This window comes from Solanum verrucosum, unplaced genomic scaffold (assembly GCF_900185275.1).
Source record: "Solanum verrucosum unplaced genomic scaffold, falcon-dt-bn FXZP01000218.1, whole genome shotgun sequence".
NCBI classification, from domain to species: domain Eukaryota; kingdom Viridiplantae; phylum Streptophyta; class Magnoliopsida; order Solanales; family Solanaceae; genus Solanum; species Solanum verrucosum.
This window is the reverse complement of record NW_026020464.1, coordinates 2,355,593-2,380,717: the sequence shown is the minus strand read 5'-3', so window position 1 is coordinate 2,380,717 and position 25,125 is coordinate 2,355,593. Positions and strand designations below refer to the sequence as shown.

Here is a 25,125-nt window from a genome sequence, read left to right as displayed (position 1 = left end):
TATTCCATCCATGTTCTCCAAGCTGACACCCCATAAGGGTTATTCACAGAGTTGGAGATCCAATTTCCATTCAACCCCTACTTGTTGACTATCACTTCCCTCCACAGTGCTTGTTCCTCAGTGTTGAACCTCCATAGCCATTTTGACAAGAGGCATCTATTCTGCAACCCCAAGTTTCTGATTCCAAGTCCATCAGATTGTTTATGTAACTGTGCAGTTTGCCATTTGACTAAATGCAAACCCTTCCCTTCTTTATTCCCTTTCCAAAAGAAATCTCTTCTTAGTTTGTCAAGTCTTTCTTCCACTTTGGCAGGCATAGGGAATAAAGGCATAACGTAAGTTGGAACAGATTCCATCTATTCTGCAACCCCAAGTTTCTGATTCCAAGTCCATCAGATTGTTTATGTAACTGTGCAGTCTGCCATTTGACTAAATGCAAACCCTCCCCTTCTTTATTCCCTTTCCAAAAGAAATCTCTTCTTAGTTTGTCAAGTCTTTCTTCCACTTTGGCAGGCATAGGGAATAAAGGCATAACGTAAGTTGGAACACAGAGTTTATTAAAGTGACTCTCCCGCCCAAAGAGATATACTAAGCTTTCCAATTGGACAATTTCTTCACTGTCTTTTCAATTATGCCACCCCAAATTTCTAGCTCCTTATGTTTGTGCCCCAATGGCATGCCCAAGTAAGTAGTGGGAAGTTGTTCTACTTTACACCTCAATATCCTTGCCAGGCTCTGAAGTTGAGGGACTTCTTTAATTGGAAAGATGATGTTTTTCCTCCAATTAATTGATAAACCAGAGACTGCTTCAAAAACCACCAAAGTCATTCTTTTAAAGGCAACCTGTTCAGCCTTGCTTTCACATAAAATAATTGTGTCATCTGCATAAAGCAGATGACAAACTACATTTCCCAACCTGAAGAGTTGTTGACCTTGAAACTTTTTAACCAATTGTTTTGGACAGCTACTCTCATCATATACTATTATAGCCCTCCATGGCTAGGATGAAAAGGAAAGGAGAGAGTGGGTCTCCCTGCCTTAGACCCCTTTCTGATGGGAAAAAACTTCTCCATTCACTAAAATGGAGAATCTAACAATTTTTATGCAATAGTCGATCCACTTCAGCTATTTCTCCCCGAAACCCATCTGTTTTCGAATCTTGATCACGAAGCCCAAATTGACATGATCATAAGCCTTCTTTATGTCCAGCTTGCACATATTTCTTGGATCATCTCCTTTGACTCTGGTGTCCACACACTCACTTGCTATAAGTGTTGCATCAATAATTTGCCTACCTTTTATGAAGGCCATTTGGTGTTTATTCACAAGCTTACTGATCACTCTCCTTAACCTTTCTGCTAGTATCTTTTTTTTTTGATAAAGATAATGTTGTATTCATTAGCATTAAGGATATGCTGGAGACCTCCAAAAATTGGTTTCCAACAAGAGAAAAAACAAAAAGGCTAATAGATTACAAAGTGCCTATAAAATCCAAAATTTGTGCAGCTTCTTCTATCCCTTCCTCTTTACACCAAAAATAAAAAGTAGTCAAGCAGTTCCATTTGACTTTCTCTATTGAATTAGCTTTGTTATCATAGCATCTGCTATTTCTTTCTTTCCAAATACACCACCAAATGCATGATGGTATATACTCCACCACTTTTTCTTAGATCTTCTCCCCCCTCTGCTGATCCAGCAACTAAGTAGATCTGTTGTATGCTCAGGCATAATCCATTCTGTATGTGTTGGTCCCAAAAAAAGGTTCCACAATTGTGTTGTCACTTTGCAATGGAGGAACAAATGGTTGTTGGTTTCCTCAGTCCCATTACATAGAGAGCACCAAGAGGCAATATAGAAACCCCTCCTTTTCAATTTCTCATGAGTGGAGCATGCTCTTCTGGCAACCAACCAGGAGAAACACTTTACCTTGGTTGGCACCTTGTTCCTCCAAATCTGCTTCCAGGGGCCAAGCTTACCACCTGGATGCTCCTTCCCCTCCTTAATATATAGCTTGTTAACATAAAGGCTTCTATCTCTAGAGTGTTTCCATATGATAGAATCTTTTTCTACTAATAACCCATTGAAACCATTGAGAACATGTGATAGCACAGCCACTCTCCCAATCTCCCCGTCATTTAAATGCCTTCTAAACACAACATTCCATTCATGAATAGACCATACCTCAGCCACTGTTTCTTTCGGATAGGCACAAAAGGAGAATAGGTCACGAAATAAGACCATTAGTGCCTCATTTCCATTCCAATTCTCTTTCCGGAATAGGATTTTCATCCCATTTCCCACCTTGTAGACTGTTTCAACTTAGATCAGGCCACAAATTTCTTATTGTTCTCCAAGCTGACACCCCATAAGTGCTATTCACAGAGTTGGAGACCCAATTTCCATTCAACCCGTACTTGTTGACTATCACCTCCCTCCACAGTGCTTCTTCCTCGGTGTTGAACCTCCATAGCCATTTTGACAGGAGACATCTATTCTGCGACCCCGAGTTTCTGATTCCAAGTCCACCAGATTGTTTATGTAACTGTGCAGTCTGACAATTTGACTAAATGCAAACCCTTCCCTTCTTTATTCCCTTTCCACAAGAAATCTCTTCTCAGTTTGTCAAGTCTTTCTTCCACTTTGGCAGGCATAGGGAATAAAGACATAACATAAGTTGGAAGAGTGTCCAACACAGAGTTTATTAAAGTGACTCTCCCTCCCAAAGAGATATACTGAGCTTTCCAATTGGCCAATTTCTTCTCTACCTTTCCAATTATGCCATCCCAAATAGCTCCTTATGATTGTGCCCCAATGGCATGCCCAAGTAAGTAGTGGGAAGATGTTCTACTTTACACCCCAATATCCTTGCTAGGCTCTGAAGTTGAGGGACTTCTTTAATCGTAAAGATGCTGATTTTCCTCCAATTTACTGATAAACCTGAGACTGTTTCAAAAACCACCAAAGTCATTCTTATAAAGGCAACCTGTTCAGCCTTGGCTTCACAGAAAATAATTGTGTCATCAGCATAAAGCAGATGACAAATCTGCATTTCCCTTCCTGAAGAGTTGCGGACCTTGAAGCCTTTTAACGAATTGTTTTGGGTAGCTACTCTCATCATACTATTATATCCCTCCATGGCTAAGATGAAAAGAAAAGGAGAGAGTGGGTCTCCCTGCCTTAGACCCCTTTCTGATGGGAAAAAATCAACAGGTTCTCCATTCACTAAAATGGAGAACCTAACAGTTTTTATGCAATAATCGATCCACTTGCTTATAGGTCTGAAATCTCTCAGTTCCATAACTCCAACCTTCTTGGGGATCAATGCCACATAGGTTGCATTTAGGCTCTTCTCAAACACTTGGTGGTCATGGAATTGCCTCAAGGTGCTCAATATGTCTTCCTTAAGCATTTCCCCGAAGTTTTGATAAAAACTCATTGGGAAGCCATTCGGGCATGGGGCCTTGTCACTGGAACACAACTTGAGTGTCTCAAAGACTTCATCTTCCTTAAATTGTCTTTGTAGCCACCCTTTTTCCTCAACACTAATGCTTTAACTCCCTTGGAGATTAAAATGTGGCCTCCATTGTTTTGATTCCTTGTAAAATTTCTGATAAAAGCTTACAACTTGTTGCTTGATCACCTCTGGTTCGAAAACAGTCACACCTTCCACTTCTAACTTCTCGATTGTATTGAATCTTCTGTGTGATGTAGCCATTCTGTGGAAGTATTTGGTATTTTTATCTCCTTGTTTGAGCCATTGTACCCTAAACCTTTGTCTCCACGCTATTTCCTCATTCTGGGAAATTTCTACAAACTCATTGAATAACTGAGCTTTGTGTAAACTCTCCTCCTCATTAAGTGTTCTCAGCTCCTGGATTGTTTCAAGGCTAGCAATCTGGTTTAGCACATCCTCCTTTCTATGTTTCCAGTTGCCTCTATTTTCCGGCTCCCATTCCTTTAATTTCCCTTTAAGTAGTTTTAGTTTTGTTTTCAGCCTATAGGAAGTTGTTCCATTTACAGTGAAAGATGCCCACCATTCTTTTACTTTTTCTCTAAACCCTTCCACCTTCATCCACCATTGCTCAAACTTAAAATAAGTCTTCTTGAGATTTAGTTTTCCATAATTTAGAGCTATTGGACTATGATCAGAGCCTACTCTCGGGAGCACACTTTGTCTAATTTACGGGGACAATTCTTCCCAATGATTAGAGTACAGGAATCTGTCAATTCTGGAGGTTGTTGTGTGGTTCTCACCCCTTCTCCAAGTATAAGATCCTCCAAATGGCTGATCCAGTCAATGAACTCCGTCATTTCTCCAGACAGGTAATGGCTGCCAGTTCTTTTGTTTGAAAATCTTGTAACATTGAAGTTGCCACACACCACCCATGGTCCATCAAAGGAGTATCTAATTCATGTCACCCCCCCCCCCCCACAGTTGCCTTCTTATTATTGGTTGCAGTCAGCATAAACTGTACTTAAAAACCAAGTGAGATTATGTACTACACCTTCTAGTTTACATGTAAGCATCTGACCAGCAATCCCTATTAGCTCGCCCTTCCAATACTTTTTGTCCCACATCACTACAATCCCTCCACTTCTACCCACTGCATCTAAGTGGAACTCGCCCATCCAACTATTATACCACACCTCTTTGAATAAAGCATTGCCAACTCCCCTCAGCTGTCTCTACAAAGACATAGACGTCAGCCCCCTATTGATTAGTTAAACTCCTAATAAAACTCCTTTTCCTCCCCCCATTTAGCCCCCTTACATTCCAAGAAATAATATTGATTTTCATTTAAGTCTAAGAGGTGTTGTTCTCCCTCTGCCTCTAGGTTCCCCCCCGTCTTTTAAAGTTCATGTGAAATTCTAAGTTTCTTAGCTCCTTGGGGACACTATGCTGGTTGTTTTCCCTCTTGGTAGCCTCTTTTTTTTTTTTATCCAAGTAGCCTCTCTTTTGGTCTATCTTCATGAGTAATTCAAAGGCTATTTTATCACATCCCTCGAAAGCTGCTCCAAACCTCCTGCTGAATTCAAGAACGTTAGACTGCACCCATATTGTGGCTCTATCTTTCATTTCCTTTTCTGAGAGAGGTTCTTCCATATGTAAAGGCATAGGCTCTTCAAAAATTATCATGTGTCCCTTGGACTTTTCTCCCCCTGATCACCTTCATCATTTTTATTCGAACCATAATCCTTCTTCTTAGAAGAATTTGAGCAGACTTTGTCTCTTACCTCAGTGTGTTGCATGTTGTGGGCTACAACAATTAACTGCATAACGGAAGAAACTAGAGAGGGTTTAGGGGTATCGCAGGTGGGCACAATGGGGGTCCAATGAAAAGTGTTAGCCAAGAAGGCTACCACTTTGTAAAACTTACCCTTAAGCCTTGATGACACAATCTTATCGCACATTCTCCTCCATTTTGCCCACCTCACTCCAATACTACGTTTGACATCATCATTAATCTCCCCATTTTCATGGATTATGGACCCAAGGTACTTGAAGCTTCCTCTTTTGAGTATGACGTGTGCATCAATCTACACTTCCACCACCGACTCATGCGTTACGTCACTGAACTTGCACTCGAGGTTCTTTGTTTGTCTTGCTTAATTTGAAATCTTTAGGTTCTAGGATCTATCTCCAAACTTCCAGGCAATCATTAACTCAACCGCGAGTCTCATCTATCAGTACTATGTCATTTTTCAAATAACACACACCACAACATCTCCTTTTGAATCTCCGTGTCAATTCTTCCATCACTAAGGAAAATAGGGATGGGCTAAGGGTTGGCCTTTGGTACAACCTCATCATGACAGAAAAGTGTCTGGAGTCCCCTCCCACTGTTCTAATCCGAGTCTTAGCTCCATCGTACATGTCCTTAATGACCCAAATGTAGCCTATGGGTACCTTAACCCTCTAAGCATTTAGAAGACCTCCATAGGGACATTGTACACCTTTTCTAGGTTGATAAACACTATGTATAAGTCTCGCTTCTTGTCTATATACTACTCCAACAATATCCTTCCAAGACGGATGCCTTCTTTAGTCGACCGTCCTAACATAGATTCGATTTGGTTTTCAGATATAAATACATGTCTACTCATCCTTATTTTCGACCACCCTTCCCCAAACTGTCATAGTATGACGTGGTAGCTTGATACCCTAATATTTGTTGCAATGTTGAATACCACCTTTGTTCTTGTACAATCACACCATTGTACTCAATCTCCATTCTTCTGGCATTTCAACTGTTCGGGAAATGACATTAAGCAACTCAGTCATCCACTCTATACTTGTCTACCCGTGTTCTTCCAAAACTCTATTGGTATCTCAACTGGCCTAGTTGCTCTTCCCCTTCTCATCTTACGAATAGCCCTCTTAACCTCTTCAACCTGTATACACCTACAATACCCAAAATCTCCACGACTCACGGAGTGCTCTAACTCCTCCAACATGATATCCATGTCCACTACTTCATTCAAGAGCTAGTGGAAATATGTATGCCATCTCTGTCTAATGTGCCTCTTCTTGCGGCACTTAACCATCTTTGTCTTTGATGCACTTCACTTAGTCGTGGTCACAAACCCTTTTCTCTCTCATCTTGGCAAGCCTATACAACTTTCCATCCCCACCCTTGCCCTCGAGCTCTTAATACAAGTGCTCAAAAGCTTCTGATTTAGCCATCATGACCGCTAGCTTTGTTTCCTTCTTTGTTGTCTTATACCTCTCTCTTTCCTCTTATTCTCCTCGTCTAAGCTTTCCACTAACACCTGTGTGGACAAATTAGGAGAGACATGATAAGAAATGAAGTTAATATGGGGCAAGTTGGGAGTGGACTCCACAACAGACAAACTAAGGTAAGAGAAGTTGAGATGGTTAGAGCATGTGAAGAGAAGGTGTGCGGATGCGCCAATTAGGAGGTGTGAAAGGTTGGTTGTAATAGAAGTTGAGAGAAATAGGTGATTAGACGAGATATGACAACTTCAACTTACTAAGGATATGACCATACATAGGAAGGTGTGAACGTCAAGGATTAGCATAGAAAGTTAGTAGGTAGCAACTGTTGCTTGTTAGGTGGGAGAGACGGGGGGCTAGCCTCGTCTTCTCTTCTTTAATAGTAGTAGTATCTAGTAATCATGTAATTTCTTGTTCTTCAATGTGTTTTTTGTTATTTGTTGCTCCATTTTGCTTCGTATCTTCATGTTTTATTGTCACTTTTTCCTTCTTGCAACCCTTCTCCGAATAACCTCTCTTTTAAAGTCGAGGGTCTATCCAAAACAACTTCTCTACCCCATAAAGATAGGGTAAGGTCTGCATACATCTTACCCTCCCAAGACCCCACTTTTAGGATTAATAGGAAAATATAACAGACACTAGTGCACCAGTCGCCACAACCAAATTCTGAAAATGTATTTGTGAAGTTTTTAAAGTCATCTGGTGGAGATGTGTGACGTGTTAAGTCTATACCAAGTTGTGGAGGTATTAATATTTAGAAAATGTCAAAGAAGCAAATATCCTGAAGATTACCTGACATTTGTTAAATTGTGTGATTGTTGGGAAAATCCAATTTCTTCTTCTCCCTTCACTGAAAAGAAACCAAGATTAAGATTATGAGCTCAAATCACGGGAAAGGTAAACAAGTGAGTGAAAAATAATGCAGAGCTCTGAGCACATTCATATACAATTCTTCAAAATGAAAAGGCTTCAGCTATTGGGCACTGATGAGAAAATTTTATGACATATCCAATATAAAGAACCGACAGAATATAACAGAACACCTAGAGAGAATTCAAGAAAGCCCCATCTATATCCTAAATTCACTCCATATGCACTAATAAGTTTTTACAAAACTATGAAATAGATCCGCTAGTACCACAGACTAGTACAACTTAGCTTTCATTAGTTCCTTGCTGCAGCCTGGAGCTAAATTCCACATGTAATTTAGAGAAAGTCCAATGTGACTTAAAAGGTTTACTTTTTTATCTTCTTTACCCAAGTTGAGAAATAAATAGACCTTGAGCATAACTCAATCCCAAAAAGCTAGCTCATGAAAATCGCCCAAAACCAACATAGGACTTTGACACCCACCTACGGACTGGACAAATAGGAGAGTGGATAACATAACACAATGGATCGACAATGAGAAACACAACAGTAAGGATTGATGGGTTCGGCTCTGCTACCATGAAGAAATAGACTTTGGGTCTAACTCAACCCAAAATGCTTGCTCATGAGGGGAGGATTGTCAAGACCATATAAGGAACCCTAACTCATTCTCTCAACCAATGTGGGACTTAACACAAGTAATAAGTTTTATATATCAACTAAACAGGCACTAACCCTACTCTTATTTATGCAACATCGTTCTCTACAAAGTCATGTGGTCCTCAAAACACAATGGTATTTTATGTGTAACAAAAAAATACAGCAACAGTTTAGCATCTGGAACAAAATCTCTCTAAAAGACATGACAGTACTCAGTTACGTCCCTTTCGAATTTTGTGCACCATTGTGTTAGGATAGGCAATGACCTATCCTTCTCCTCCTACTTCCCCTGATTCTTCACTAGCACATCAGCTTAACAGAATTCAGAACAACAAGGTACAAGCTCATTCTGTCCATATTATGCAATAGATGAAATAGCTTTGATGTCACAAAATTCTGTTATGGCTTATAGCAGTCACTACGATTCTCTGTGTAGAGAAGTAAGGATTAAGTTGTTCATCAGTGCAATGTCATATTTTTGAAAAGGAACCTTCCAGATTATATAGATTCATGATCCAGTTGCAAATACACATGCAAGGAATGGAAACAGATTAAATGTAAAAAGATGAGTACACTCTTAGGCAATTTGAGTCAACAAACCATAAATTGCAGAAGTGCCACCCACCCCCCAAAGGCGGGAAAAAAAGAAGCAACCCCTTAAGGAAGGTAAGAAACTGTTTTTTCAGATAAGCAGTAGGTTTCTGTCACTAACCTCACATGAGAAAATAATGACTTTGCTATCACATTCAAGACAGATGCAAAGATAAGGATATTGATCTTAGATAGTAATTCTGAAGAAAGTCCCCTTAGCAATTCCAAGACCCTTGACTTTGCCTTAGCACTTGCCTCGTGATACCTGCGAAAGAGATCCAAACATTTTTTTACCAAAGAAAGTATTTCCTTGTAAGAATCACAAATTGGCCTCAATGTAAGCAAAGAACCTAGCTATTGCATCTTCCACCCTCATTGTAGTGAACCATTCTTCTCCAACCTTCTTCCCCTTTGAATCTAGAGCAGGTCTGAGATGCTTAATTTGTTCTTCTCCAGCGGTTCCAGCCCAAACAGTTGGTACAAATCGCTTTCCCTTAAACCATACAGCTCCATGCTCTCGAGCATACAAAATCTCCCCTTTAGTTCCTCCAAGTGGGGCCATCGTGGCCCTTATTCTTGAAATAATAGGCAGGAAATCTTCTGTTATCTAGAAACAGAATGGAAGACCACTTAAATATTTGGGAGATTGGTTGTTAAGTTCATTAATTTCAGATTTTTGTCTCTTTCTTCTTTATTTTTTTCTTTTTCGATTTGGCTGCCAGTCTTGGAACTGACGCATGGTTGCTTCTATAAAGTACAGATCGAACTTCTATAGTTCAAGATCTATTTGCCTGGAGCAATTATAACTACTTCTCCAAAAAAATTATTTTTATAGATCATTTGTTTCAGACTCAGAATTTCAATCTGGTTAGTCAACCAGCCAAAGCAGTATACATGACTATATAGAAAAAGCAATGTATATTTTAGCTATCAAGAAGAGTACTAAAGCACCAGATGCACAACTTGTAAATCATTAGAATTATTATTAGGGATGATAGGATAGGAATTATTATTTGGGATGATAAGAGACTCACAGCTAAAGATAAAGCATCCGCAGCCTTTTCTACTTCTGCATATGCGTCCTCCAAATGGATCCTCTTGACACGGCCTTTCCACAACAACTCCATATCTTCAAAGAAATCATTTGGGATGATAGGATAGGAACTAATCTTTTGATCACTTTCACCATGTACGGATATTATTTCACTGATTCTACAAGAAATCTTTCCACATTCATTTACCTGAAGTAACAAGGGGTTAAATTTAATCAGATCTACAATCAAAGAACCTTTTGCAAGAATTGGCGAAAACAAATCTAAGTCAAATTAGTCAATACATGAGCAGATACGAAGAGCACCTGGCGCATGGACCAAACTAAAAAAGGCGAAAACTAAAATCAGTATAAACCCTACAAGAGAGAAAGAATTACAGAAAAAACAAGAGGCATATGCATGTGCCTTACCACCAGGAAGCTAAATTATGATCAACAAAGTTTATAATTCTAGTACACTGAACGATTATTACACACCTCTAATTGTTGTTAGTCCATGCATAAGCTATAAAAGAGTATGTCCATCTAAAGAAGTATCACAATTTAGTATTTCCTCAACTCTTTTGATGATCTTCATGCCTAGACATTCTATCGAGTGATAGGGTTGGCATAAAAGGTTCTCGCCAGGTATAAAAAGTAGCCATGCTTTTACAATGTAAGAAGAAATTTTAAAACTTATACATGAATCATTCAATTAACAAGATACATTCTTGCTAGACGGTTAGAGTAGCTCCACACTGTCATCTTTGATCTCCAAGCCCATACAATGCAAAAGCATTTTCAAGAAAAGGAAAAAGGAAAAAAAAGATTTAAAAAAGAAAAAAGCTGAATGATTCCTGTCCACCTATCCTAAACTGGACTGCACGAGATAATTGCTCTTTATGCACCACTCAATATTAAACTGTACAGGAAGTCTTTGTAATTGGAAGTGGAATAAAAACCCCAACATCACTTACTAGTGTATCAAAATCAACTTTCAACCCAGTTGCCACCCAAGTAGGATCCATCAGTAACTCTACAATAGCACGAAGTTCTGAATTTCTATACAACTGCAGTATCTCTTCGACCATGCTCTTTATTTTGCAGAACTCTATGTGATTTGCCTCCCTCAACTCAAGCAGCTTGACCAGCTGTAAATAGATAACAAAAATCGCAACAGTAATGCTTACAAACTGAAGCACAGAAAGCTAAGAATTGTTTGGGAAGGGAAAGCAGCTTGAGGAAGAGAATTGTTCTTTTATATAACTGAAGTTTTCCTACCTAGCACAAGGTTTGAAACTCAAAACACATGACATAATACCAGAACCAATGATCTATAGAATGAATAGTAGACAGAAGTAGCAATGCTGCTAATCTGATGACAAGTTCAGAATAGTAGACAGAATTCATGGACTTAATATATCTCCCAAAAGTCGTGATTTATAGAAGAAATTCATAGCAATCATCTGTTTTATGATGTCTTCTTCTTCTTCTTTTATTGAAGTAAGGTGTTATCATTAAAAAGGCATAAGATGTATAAGGTGCAAAAATTTCAAGAGTGATGACTGTTAGCTCTGGTAGTACATAAAAATCTATGCTAGGATCAAAGAGTTAACAGTCATTACAAAAGAGTGATGACTGTTTTATGTCATTACAAGAGAGTGATGTTTCCTAGTCCAGAGATAAAAATTCGACAAGACAAATCAATCTTATCTGTATCACAAAGATGAACATACGACAGGAACCATGTGATGAGTTCAGACAAAATAATGTCGGTACACAAAAGGCCTCCGAAACTCCAACATTAAGCTCTAACTTGCTACCAATTCATTCACTTTTGAACTGGGAAAAGAGAGAATTAACCAGTCATTAAAATCTCAGCCTAAGAGTTTATACGCATCAGCAATAAAATGTAGGCACTTATTTCAGACAAGAAATAATACTAAAATAACATAACCCAACTTTACTAGTTAAGAAGAAAAAAATTGTTACAGCATATGAACAGAATAGATAAATTTTGCAGTGAGAATAAATTGAATAATGAAATGCAACCTTTGCAGATGAAATACAAGTAAAATCAGGAATTGAACATGTGACGCTCATCATAAGTCTGCATGCCTCTGCAAAAGCAAATGAAACATATTAGTAAAGAAAAATTCATTGTGTTTGTTATAAGCACTGAAGATAAGAAATAAGGAAGACATATTAGCCATATATGACACTTCAAGAAATTGCCTGGCACAAAAAAATCACTCGCCCCCCCCCACCCCCCCCACCCCTCACCCCCACCCCCTTCCTCATCGTGGCAAAAGAAAACAGAAGCAACTACGCCAATCCCATACTAACTGAGTCAGCTCTGTGAATCTTTCAACTCAGCTCAATGTGAAGAATTTCATTCCAATACTTAACAGCTTTGTCTTTTGCAGATAAGGATTTATCTGTTACTAGAGATTCCCTACACTTTCTCCTAACAAAGCTCTTGACACACTAAAAAGATGGCAAACAAGACCTAAAGTAAGTTTGCCAACGCGACATATCCCTAATTAACTAGTTGGGCATTGCCCAAATTAGGAAAAATTAGTCATTTTCTCAACATCTCGTTTTATCTCAAAGTCCACCAACCCCTTGTGCTTTAGGAGACCTCTAACTCAAATCAAATCTCAAAGCTTACAACTTGATCTTAACTTCACTAGCAAACTGTGACAGTGTGGAGCTTCTTATTGACATCAACTTTTATTTCCAAGCTAGTAGCAAAAGATATTTGTAAGTTAATAGAGAATAGAGAAAAAAACATGCTCCACATGTTTGCTTCAAATATAAATAACTAAATAAGAGAACAATTTCAGTAAAATATGATCTTCAATAACTTTTGTGCACATTAGGACAAACTTTTGTGTTCATTAAATTTTGTGCACTCCATAAGGCCCTAATTAGCATAAATGACTGGATCCTTTTGGGGAGAACCATGTTTTTATGTAGGTTCTCCACTTTCAGTAAACCACTTGGCCCACTTGTACACAGTGACTTTCCGCCTATAAAGGAAGTAATTCTTCATAACAAAAATGATTTTTCACAATCCCGAAACTTTACTAGATCTGAAGTTTGTTACAATTGTGCTATTTGCACAGGAAATCTGAAATAAAGAGAGAGACAGAGAGAAAGAGGAGATAGGGAGGCAAAAAATACTATAATTATTATGGATTCAACTCATGATAAGAATGACAAACAACATAAAGTTAATTACAACTCTCTTTACAGAAAATATATTTTTGAGATTTCTTTTTTTTTTTAGAATTTCTTTTTAGAGAATGTACTTGGAAAACCCCATAATCGAGGTCCACCTATGCAAGAGAAAAGAAGAACATTACTCTTTGAGTGAGTAAAGTAGGAACTATTGATCAAATGCCTAAATCATTTGAAGTGTTGCAATCATCTAGACCTAAACAATGTGTGAGAGAAAGGGTAGGATTGGGGCTGTAGAAAGATCAGTCCTAACGACCTACACTCGGAGCTTCCTGGTAGTTTGAAAAAGAGACGAGATGAGATGAAATGAAGGGGCAGTCTGAAGGCCATAGGTTAGAGGTGGAACAGAAGGCAGTGGTCATAGTCATTGCTTGGGTTGTAATATTTGCATAGTGTAAAGATATGGCACTTGGGCCTAACTCAACCCCAAAAGTTAGCTCATGAGGGGAGGTTTGTCCAAGTCTATATAAGGAGACCAATTTCCCATCCCTCTACCGATGTGGGACTTCTTAACACTCCCCGCACGCCCAAACCTCAACTGGAGCGTGAACACTTCTAAATGGGGGCCCAACATCGGTGAACAACAACTTGGAATGGGTCTAGCTCTGATACCATGTAAAGATATGGCACCTGGGCCTAACTCAACCCCAAAAGCTAGCTCATGAGGGGAGGTTTGTCCAAGTCCATATAAGGAGACCAATTTCCCATCCCTCTACCGATGTGGGACTTCTTAACACATAGGTTGTGGTAGTGGCAGGAAAGGGATGAAACAGATAGAAGGGGGTTCAAAATGAGTGGTAGGGAGCACGAAGGAGGCGTTAACAGAGAACAATAAGGAGAATATCTATGCAATGTCCATGAACCAGTTTTTGTTTGAACAAAATAACGAAAATATTTTTAAAAAGAAATATCTTATTAACCATATATATGTTAATAGAAATCTTAATAGGTGATATCGGCTCACCGAAGCCAAGTCTGTAAGCTCAATTTAATGCTCAGAAGTTAAATGAGCTGAACAGAAAGAAAGCACTTACTTGAGACAACCCAGCTTAAGCAGCAATCAAGCTGCCTTAGCTTGGATGCAACACAAAATGTGATGCCTCATAATTGGCTATCAATAGTCAAGAGGATGTGATTTATCAATTAAATCGTGGTGCAGAATTCTGTCAAGCAAACCACTGCCGGTAATGCAGTCAAGCGATCTCAGCTGATTGCAGCCCTAGATGTGATAGAGCTCGTAACAGGCCCATTAATAACCAGAAAGACCGAAATTTATCAATTGAATCATGGAGCAGATCTCCATCAAGAAGAGAAGCATCGTGTTACCAATTGAGTGCATTTGAAGGATTTAGACAGCCAGTAGAAATCCAATACAAAGATGCATTTGAAGGATTTAGACAGCCAGTAGAAATCCAATACAAAGATGCATTTGAAGGATTTAGACAGCCAGTAGAAATCTAATACAAAGATAAAAGGACGAAGACAAGTCAAAGAGCCTGCAATGTTTCCCTACTAGCACTCATGTGGGTCCTGTTGAAGGAAAGAAATACGAAAGCTTTCCAGGGGATAGAGAATAACAACACACACTTAAGGAACACTTTCACTCTTAGTTATCTTTTGGTACACACATGAGGTTTCAGTTCGTACAGAAGATTGGGCGTCGTTCATAGAAATTCATATTTTGATGTAAATCTCTACTTTTGGGTATACCTTTTTTTTCTACCCCTCCCTTGGAGCTCCCACCTTTTTGCTCCGTTGGTGACTTGAACTCACAACCTTAGGGCTGGAAGTGAAGGGTGCTTACCATCCGAGCAACTCCCTCTTGTCTACTTTTGGGATACTACTTGTATACATTGTCTCATTAATAAAATTTACCTTACTGAAAATAAAAGGAAGAAACCAAATAATGAAACTTCACTCACTATGATGCGACAAAAACAAGAAAGTTAAAGCTGTCAATATGATCTTAAAATTGATCAAATCTATGATGTAGTTAGTAAAATGATTGTCATCATGAACAAGTGAGGGATGCATGAACATCTACAATATATTTCTCACCTTGTATGTCTGAAGAAATCTCATAGGCTGGTGGATTTAAAAGAAGATCCCTAATATACCTGATAGAGATAATATCACGGACACAACAAATACCAGAACAACATCAAATGTAAAAATAAGAAAAAAAATTTATACAAGATAGACAAATAGATAAATGTTATAAAGAAATAAGTGAACTATCATGAAGATTATATAATCACTTCAAAGTAGCATTGAAACAAAATTCAGTATTCAGAAGAAGGTCATAACTGCTGAAAGAAGAGGAAGTTATCCACCAGAAAACTTTTTTCTAAGAAAATACTAAATGGGAAATACAGCGAAAGGCCTGTGCGCATACTACCCTCCCCAGACGGCCAGACCCCACTTGTGGGATTTCACTAGGTATGTTGTTGTTGGGAAATACAGTGATATAATAAGACCTGAGTGAAATTAGCCACATGTCTTAAATTAAGCTACAAAATCAGAAGGAATACCCCATTTTCGTCTGTGCTTCTTAGGGGTTACAGCTCTTTTATAGCTTGGACAAAATCTACTTAACCGACACAGTGTTTATCTAATGACCACATGATTTGGGGGTGTAACAAATACAAGAATTAATTCTGTTCCTTTGAAGTATTTCCATAACCACATTACGAATAGAAAAAGTCTTTTGGAACAATTCAAAATTTAAAATAAAGTACACTATCCCATACCAACATGTGCAGACTATATAATCGGCTTATGTCGAAGGAGTAAGCTACTAGTCAGGTGTTTAGTAAGTAACTTCAAAAGTTTGTCAATGGATAGGAGTGACTTGTCACTATTACCATGGATGGGAGCAAGGAGAAAGAGTTACAAGTGTGGGAACAGAGGCTATGCAAACTAGGCAAAGAGTTGTGTGGTATGACACAAAGTGATCTCCAGAATAAATCGGAGATCACATCCATGTAAAAACTTAATGATAACCATTACTTTATGGCAAATTAAACAAACAAAAAAAGATTCCACAAAAAAACAGAAAGGAATATTATGTCTTTTTCTTCTCTAACTAAAACACCCAGACCACAGATTAATTCATTGAACCCCATGTATTCTTCTCCTCCTCAATCTTAATGGTCACCTCTCACTCTCTCACCCCCACCCCCACCCCCCCGAAGTCACCTGTTGAGCTAAATCATGAAAATAATAGAACCTGTAAATTTTCAGAGACCGTGAATTGCCTATACGTGTGGACCTCTATACAACATTAAGACAGGTTCCAGCTCGGGTACACAAATATGAGTTCTTAAGGAGCTACAGGTTCTCAATATCTGGAAAACAAATACAGTCAATTGTATAATGCTGCTGTAAAGAACAGTGATCCCACATCTTTTGATAATTCTGTGGCTAAGACAAGGATTATTGAAATGGCAGCTAGGTGGAGCAAAAACTATAGCAGCACAGGTACAAAACAATTACTGCTGGTTTACGGGAGCTGGGGTTCTAGAAAGAAACAGAGAGAACTCCATGCAGTAAGGGCAGACAATTGTTTGCAGTAAAACAATGCTCACTTACAGGACTGGTAGACCACTGCAATGTGGAGGAAGCAACACCTTTAACAAACATGGAATCCCTTCGGTTGGAATAGCACCTAAAGGTAACAAACCCCGGAAACAGATGTTTCAGCCTAGGGTGACACCACCACATAATGACAGAATGTAACTGAATTAAACTAAGTATAATCATTACCAATTTGTGTGGCAGTTCCAAGGTGTAAAGGACGGGGCCTATTTTCTGAAACAACAGTGACATTTCTGAATGGAATGTCATCATCGAGACCATAAAGCTCTTTTACCTGAAATTTTCATTACTTTGCATGTAACTGAAGTAATGAGGGTCACAAGCAATGAAACGATGTGAAGCCAAACCTTGAATAAAAGCTCATCGATAGGATTGCCATCCAACCATTCCTGCTGTCTAGCATTACATTCTCCCCACAAAAGTCCACCTTCACCAAACTCTCCCCAACGCGATGTTCCTGTGAGGAGACCCTCCAGCTAAATGAAGGATTGAATAACATATACATATATAAATAGAGTAAATTCAGAACAGATGTGTTGCCTTCTAATCTAAAGTTACATGCAACAGCCTAAACATCATTGTAGACTCAAAAACAAAATATTAGATCAAATAAACATACCAACCCCCCCTCCTTCCCACTTTTTTTGGAACTGGATAGAAAAACAAATTGGTTGAATCAATGGAAGACCTAAAAGTAACAACAGAAGTTGAACATGTTCGGGAAGTGTCCACAACAAACTCTTCAAGGTTTTGTTCGACCAGTCATATCCTATGTGGTTTTCAACATTTATGTGAAGGCTAATTCACATCTAAACTCGCCTTGCTTCCTTGATTAAATATGAAGAACCAAATTGTTAACAACTTAACAACCACCCGGAATGCCAAAATTACAGAAAGATGTTAAAGTAGTTTTATCCTATGGGAAAATTCTACAAAATTTCCTCTTCTTTTATCAGAAAAGAGATAAGGAGAATTCCCCATACTATAAAACTGCTTCTCATTGGAGTGAATTTCCCCTGAAACCATTCTCCAATGCAAGAAACATACATGAAATGACAAATGAGATTTTCATGCTTTCAACTTATCCATGGTGCAAGGTAATGAGCTAATGTGGTCCTTCATGCAAGTTATCTCTTATCAAACTCTCCATTTTACCTATTTCTCTAGCTCATACCCCTTCCCCTCCCCCCCCCCCCCCTCCCATCCTACTAATCAATTTCAAACTAAAGGTTATTGTGAATGTTTTAGGATGGTAACATGTATGTATATTGATATAAAATTGACACCACTCAAAACTGGGAGTCACCCTTACTTACAAAAGTGAGCGCATTGATAGTACTCCTCTTCCTTTGTCATTTAATCTCACAAGGAATCTATAAGACAACAAAAATACAAACCTGATCTTCTAAATACATCTTTTTTGTCACGACTTGGACTTCTACTAAGCACACCATGCGTCACTTGACAACTCGCTCTTTTGCTTTTACGTCTCATGGCGGAAGTGCTAGAGCCATACAATGAATCTTTCAAGATCTTGCAAGCTCAAGTAAGCTTTTTTGACACTAGATCGCTAAGGAATGTTGGATTTAGGAAAGACATAAGAGAATTGCTAGAGAAGGTTTTGTATTGCTCAAGACTTAGAAGATTTGTTTGATTCTTGCTTGATTGTGTTACAAATGAGTGTCTCTCTATTTATACTACACACCTAAGGGCTAAGATGCAAATAAAAATTGCAAGTCTCTACATATTTACAAATAAGTGCTATTTCTAGAATACTCTACACAACTAGAAGATTCAAAGGACTTTCCATGCAAATCCATGGAATCCTAAGGCCTTCCAAGGGATTTCTCCAAGTCTCTAGAACCTTCCAGTATGGACTAGCTTTCTTCCTATGTAAGGCTTCCAAATGGATAACTTTATGCCACGTGGCACCTACGTGGTATTATAACATTGCGGGTCATCACACTTTACACCAAAAGTAAAAAAAGAGCTAGACATTTTGAATCCCTGGTAACTCACCTGCCAAAGCTTGTTTTTGATCCTATAGATCGTGGAACTTAGACCTCAGATGCATACTTATATTGCTTGAAACTTGTAAGACACCCAAGTAGCCTCATGGTAATAGCTTCATCGCCCAAGTCTAAGGAGGACTTGGTAAGAGAAAGGAACAAAATGTAGAGCTTCCTACGAGAACATTTGCTTATTGTCTTATTCGATTAAAAAAAAGTAAAAGATTAGTACACATCGGATAGGGGTTGGGTCGGATTGGTTTTTTTAATTGAATTTGTATTTATTATATTTAAAAAGTACATTAAAAGATCACCCATCAGAAGATGGATTTTCCAGCAAATGATTTTTGTGTTACTAAGGGCAAAATTTGTGATTTTTGTGTTAAAAAATATAGTTAACTGACTTTAGTGAAAAAGACTCATATTTATATGACCATCTATGAACTTACCCATTTAGTTCCTCAATTAGAATAAATTGGAGTTCGAGTATCTAAATGAATTTCGCTGAGAACTTTTGAGGGGCCATAGATATATATTAAACTAGCAGATAATAATAATTAAGTAGTGTTACCTTCTCAAAAAAAGGATAATAATAATTAAGTTCCTTCCATTTCTTCCGCCTCTTGAAAATTGGTAGCTTAATTAATATTCATGAAATTAGTTAATCAAGTGTTACCTTCTCAAAAAAAGGATAATAATAATTAAGTTCCTTCCATTTTTTCCATAGGTAATCAAGTGTTACCTTCTCAAAAAAAGGATAATAATAATTAAGTTCTTTCCATTTCTTCCATATCTTGAAAATTGGTAGCTTAATTAATAACTCATATGAAATAAGGTAATCAAAACCTCTATAAATACCCAAGTGCTTAACATTTTATTTTCATCACATTTTACATATAGTTGAGCATCACCTCATTAGGTTAGTTTAATTATTTATATTTCTTCACATTATTTGTTCCTATAAAAATCGAATCTCTCTGTAACTACTTCATTTATGTGGATTTTTTTCAGTTGTTATAGAGAGGTGTAACAACTACATATTTTTCTGTTTTTCCTAGTGATTAATTAACTGTGGAAATGCCCTTGCCTATCCTATATATATATAACACAGTCAAACATCTCGATATCTGCATCATCTATAATTAATTGTTGTTTTATAGAGATAAGTGTTATAGAGAGGTTTGACTTTAATAACTAATTATTTTCCCTTTTTTTTAACAATTATTTAACAGCAGAAATGGCTTTGAACTCTGGTGATGGTGGTGATCGGATGCGCGAGATCTGCACGGAGCTGGAGGACGTACGCCACCACATAAGAGGGCTGGAGTTGCAGATGCGAGATGCTAGATCAGCACGCAACGTTGGAGAGTTTATTAGCCTGCTAGATAGGCGTGCTACTTATCTGGAAAGAGAAGCTGAGCTTGAAAAGGAACTCAAGACTAAATTTAACTTTTTTTACCGTAGGTTTCTGTAGTTGATTTTTATTTTCTTCCCTATATGTAGGAAGATTATAGGAATTGTTATAATAATTGAATGTTGGGAGAAAAACTGAAAAAGTTAATAAAGACAAGAGAATTTAATTTTCTTTGGATTTGAAAACCTACACCTAAATGATGTGTTTGCTTTAATGTATATGTATGTTTTCCGCTTTCTTTATTAATTGTCTTCACAAGGTAGGGTAAGATTTGCGTACACACCAATTTCCATATGATCACGTAACTACCACTTTTTTCACAAAAATCACTTAACTACCATTTCTAACACAAAAATAACTGAACTTTTGGGTATACAAACACAAAAATCATACAACCTGAAAATACTTACTTCCCGGTGGATAACTCATTTTTTTTAAAAAATAATTGATAAATAACAATTCAATTAAAAAGCATTGACCTAACTCAACCCAAAACACATATGAAGAAAGTAAAATATTAAAAGAACAGAATAGAAGTACAAAACGTTCAGCGATCTCCACAACTACTAGTCCTTCTCACCCCCAACTAATATTTGCATTGATCTTGTTTATATATTTCAAAGAAAGAGATGGATAAAAAGTGTTAAAGAAATGACAGAAAATGGATAAAGTTGCCTAGAACATAGTGTCATGGAATCTCTGCCATATCAATTCAAGGCATAATCAACTAAAAAAAATATTTATGCTAGTCCATTTTCTATCAGAGTTGCTTTCTTTATTAATATATTTTAGGAAAAATCACTACAACATGAAAACATGATAGCATAAACTACAAATATCATTACATCAATAATAAAAAACATGATCTATAGAACAAATACTTTTAAGGCAACAAAAATGAAATTTAACACCCAGGGCATATGCTTTTACGCCCGCGACTTACAACTCAAATTCTGGGCACAGCCCTATGGATCTACACCTTTCATTTTCACCCCGGAGTGTTTTTGGTACACCCCACCTTAGGACTTCCCCCAAAATCACCTTTGAAAACACTGGTAGCAGGTTGCTCCATTTTACTAGGTGGATCTTCTTTTATCACTATTGCCTTCCCAAAGAAAGTTTCTTCCTAGAGCATCAATCTTGTTGACCACAATTACAGGATTAGGAACAAGGACAACATGTAAGTGGACATAACCTCTAGGACAACATTAATGAGCACCAAGCTGCCTCCCAATGACTTGTACTGGCTCTTCCAATTGGAGAGTTTCTTCTCACACTTCTCCATTACTCCATTACTCCATTCCATATCTTCTTGGGGTTACGTTTTGCCCAAAGGGCATTCCCAAGTAAACAGCGGGTAATTCTCCATTTCTCCCCCCAGTATGTGAGCTTGTTCTAGCTAATTCTTGTAGATCTGGGACCATTCACTAGGTAAACAAGACTTTTATTCCAGTTGAGTTGATATTTTGTCCAGAAACAGATTCAAGGAGTACAAAAATTACTCTCAATAGCTTTTGTAGGTCTCTATCTGGACCACAGAAAATCAGAGTGTCATCAACATATTTTAGGTGAGATATTTTCACGCAACAGTCGCCCATTGATTAACCTTGAAGCCCCTAATCCAGTTGTTTTTCTGTGCCCTCTATATCATATCATCAGACCCTACATACATTGCTACAATAAAATAAATGGGGACAGTGGATCCCCCTGCCTAATTCCTCTCTGGGAAGGAAAGAACCCTGTTGAATTGCTTTTAACAAAACAGAAAATCTGGCTATACTAATGCAATATTTGATCCGCCTAATCCACCTCTCTCCAAAACTCATTTCTTCACTGAATCCAGCAGATAGTTCCAGATTATATGATCATAAATAAGCCTTTTCAATGTCTAGCTTGCATAGGATGCCAGGGGTCTTGTTTCTGCCTTGTGTCTACACATTGATTAGCAATTAGTGTTGCATCCATCATTGTAATCCTTTTATACGGTCATTTGTTGTGCATCTACCAACCTTGCCACCACTTTCTTTAGCCTCTCATTCAACAGTTCTACCTCCTCAAAAAAAAAAAAAAAAAAAAAAAACACACTTCTGAAATAATTTTGCAAACACTCCTGACTAGCCTGATGGGTCTGTAGTTATTTAGCTCTTTGGCTCCAAGTTTGTTGAGAATCATGGCCACAAAAGTAGCATTGAAGCTTTTTCCAAATATGCATTGCTCATGGAAATTCTGTACAGCAGCTATGACATCTGTACTGACCACCTCCTAGCACCAAATAAAGAAATGTCAGAGTAACCATCAGACCCTGGGACTTTATCCCCTGCAACATACTTCACTGGTTCCTGTATCCCTTGTGGGAAAAATGAGTTTTGAAGCATCTCATTATCCTCAACTGTTATCCTGGGCCAATCCCTCATACCACCTTGAGGCCTCCACTCCTTTGTTTATGTGTAGAGGTTCGGGTAGAAAGACACTATCTCTTCTTTAATATCTTTGGATCTCTTATCAGTACCCCTTCCACTTGCTACTGATCAATGTCGTTATACCTTCTGTGGCATAGGCTGCTCTATGAAAATAACTTGTATTTTGTACTCCCAACTTCAACCATAAAGCTCTGGATCTTTGTCTCCGTGCTTCTTCTTTATGTTTCACAATCTCTTCATATTCCATGGACAGGGATGTCCTGGTAAAATTTCATCAGAGAGATTCCTCTGATCATGAATTTTATCCAAGTCTTCCACTCCATGCTTTTCTTTTTCATGCATAAGTACTATTGCTTGGTCCGCAGAAGTAAACACATGCTGGTTTTCTTCAACTTGTTACCCATCTTTTTCTTCTGAGTTCTCTGAGAACTATGAACTATATGTCTCGCAACAATCGCTTTAATCGTTTGACTGCTTTGTGTCGTAGTATTAGCAGACACTTCTTCGATTAGTGGATCAGGCCTTTTATAGAGGAAGGGCTTCTTTGGTTTTTGATTCCAGCAGATTTTGAGCAAAATGATCGGGGGCCAAACGTTTTTTCCCCTCTGCTTTCCCAAGGCCTTTAGAAAAAGATAGCTCATGTCCACGTGGTAGGTCATGTTAGTTATAATTAATCCTTATGCTTCCCTGCTGCTCACCACGTGCAGTGTCCCGCCTTTTTGAATTGAGCTCATCCCCTATACTGTAGGGTTCTTCTGTTATCCTTTGGCTTATACTTCTTTCATTCTTCTCCTCTCCCATCGAAACTTTGACCACCGCGTCGACTTATATCTAGATCTCCAATACTATGCCTTTAAGCACACCTTTGACAACATTGGCTTCACCATTGAAAGAAAATCTTGAAATTCATCCAGAACCAAGTTCCTTCTAGAATATGTACCGTCAATAGCTTCGAGGAGAGGTAGGGAATTATTTAATAGTCGCGTAGTCTCTTGTTCGTCAATATGTATTTCTACCTATTGTCTCATTTGCTTTGTATCTTGCTATTTTGTTATATTATTCTTACAATCCTGCTTCAGAAACATTTCTTTTGAACCGAAGGTCTATCGGAAACGGCCTCTCTACCCCACAAAGGTAGGGGTTAGGTCTAAGTACGTCCGACCTTCCCCAGACCCCACTTGTAGACCCCACTTGTGGAATTATACTGGATAAGTTGTGGTTGTTGTCGTTGATAGCTTTGAGGAGAAACGAGAAGCTATTGTAACCCATCTCAAAAATATTTAGATGTATCTGCTTCCATATGCTACTCGCCCATCTGCGAATTTCCGACAGGATTGGGACGTCAAAGGTTGTTGTTGACAATTTTCCAACCAAACTTGTTGTGTGATTGTTCACTCTCAATATAAAGGATCTCCCCATGCCTGGACTTTTGCAGCTCCCATCTGTCTTGAGGCCCATCAGGACAGAATCCGAATATAAGAGCCCTGAATCTGTTGTCTTAAATGGTCTTGGTTCTGGATTTCTGGTTGACACCTTGATTTAATTGACCTATCAATCTTTTAAGGCAATCTCCATCTACCCTTAAATTAAATGTCATCTCAGGGACAATAATAATTGCTCTCCTCCTACCTTGAATGTTAATGATTGTAATGTACCGGCCATGACTGTTGTAGTTTCTTGCGCAGAAAGTGTCTTATGGTCACAAAGTCTCCAACTTTTAACAGAATTCCCCTTAACCTACGATGCTTCCTTTAGTGTGTCACACAGCCACCTCATTGTCTTACTCTTGAACATTGTTGTTCTGATAAGATTACTGCCTCTCTCCATCCATTCGTACCATTCCCCTGATCTGGATCATTCCTAACAACTTCAGATGATCTGAAACCCACTGTGAAGTGTATTGTATTGATCCCCATGAAGATTTGTAATAAACAGACTATTTTTGTGTGTCCTAATGAAGATTCCAGCTGTTGTACATGAAATGATGGAGCCTATAAAGGGTGTGTTAGAAAAGGAATAGGTTTATACAATCCTATTAGAATAGGAATAGAACTAGAAATAGAAATAGGAATACTAAATAGTATCCTACTTGGTAAAGGATTGTATTCTAGGGTCTATAAATAAGGTCTCAATGTAATAATGTACACAACAACAACAATTCAATAATATTTTTCTCCTATATTTCTCACATGGTATCAGAGCCTCTACGATCTTGGTAAAAAATCAAAGAACTTCTGCCAGCGGGTGGCACCCATATATGTTGCCCGTCTGGCCAATGATTATGTTAGCAAAAGTTGGGTCACCATGTATCTTTCTGGTGACTATTTTCTCATATCTAATTTGTGTAGCACCGTGTCATCATTCCAGTGACTACTTTCTTATATCTAATTTGTGTAGCACTGTGCCATCATTTCGGTGACTACTTTTTCATATTTAATTTGTGTAGCACTGTGCCATCATTCCGGTGACTACTTTTTCATATTTAATTTGTGTAGCATCGTGCGATCTTTCTAGTGACTACTTTTCATATCTAGTTGTGTAGCACTGTGTCATCA

General features: G+C 38.1%; 1 protein-coding gene across 5 annotated transcripts in view; it reads right to left on the bottom strand.

Annotated features, from left to right (window-relative positions):
- Nucleotides 1–25,125, bottom strand: part of LOC125808920 (DNA mismatch repair protein MSH1, mitochondrial) — a 47,300-nt gene that overhangs the window by 3,555 nt on the left and 18,620 nt on the right. For 4 of the 5 annotated variants that reach the window (XM_049488590.1, XM_049488594.1, XM_049488593.1 and 1 more), the window contains 10 exons: nucleotides 17,075–17,184; nucleotides 16,896–17,001; nucleotides 16,722–16,797; nucleotides 15,189–15,247; nucleotides 11,940–12,007; nucleotides 10,865–11,038; nucleotides 9,892–10,098; nucleotides 9,208–9,464; nucleotides 8,979–9,122; nucleotides 7,529–7,586 (listed from right to left, as the gene is read on the bottom strand). In XM_049488590.1, the coding sequence (XP_049344547.1) occupies nucleotides 7,529–7,586; nucleotides 8,979–9,122; nucleotides 9,208–9,464; nucleotides 9,892–10,098; nucleotides 10,865–11,038; nucleotides 11,940–12,007; nucleotides 15,189–15,247; nucleotides 16,722–16,797; nucleotides 16,896–17,001; nucleotides 17,075–17,184 (1,259 nt within the window). The remainder of the gene's footprint in view (nucleotides 1–7,528; nucleotides 7,587–8,978; nucleotides 9,123–9,207; nucleotides 9,465–9,891; nucleotides 10,099–10,864; nucleotides 11,039–11,939; nucleotides 12,008–15,188; nucleotides 15,248–16,721; nucleotides 16,798–16,895; nucleotides 17,002–17,074; nucleotides 17,185–25,125) is intronic. The other variant, XM_049488592.1, reaches the window with a different exon arrangement.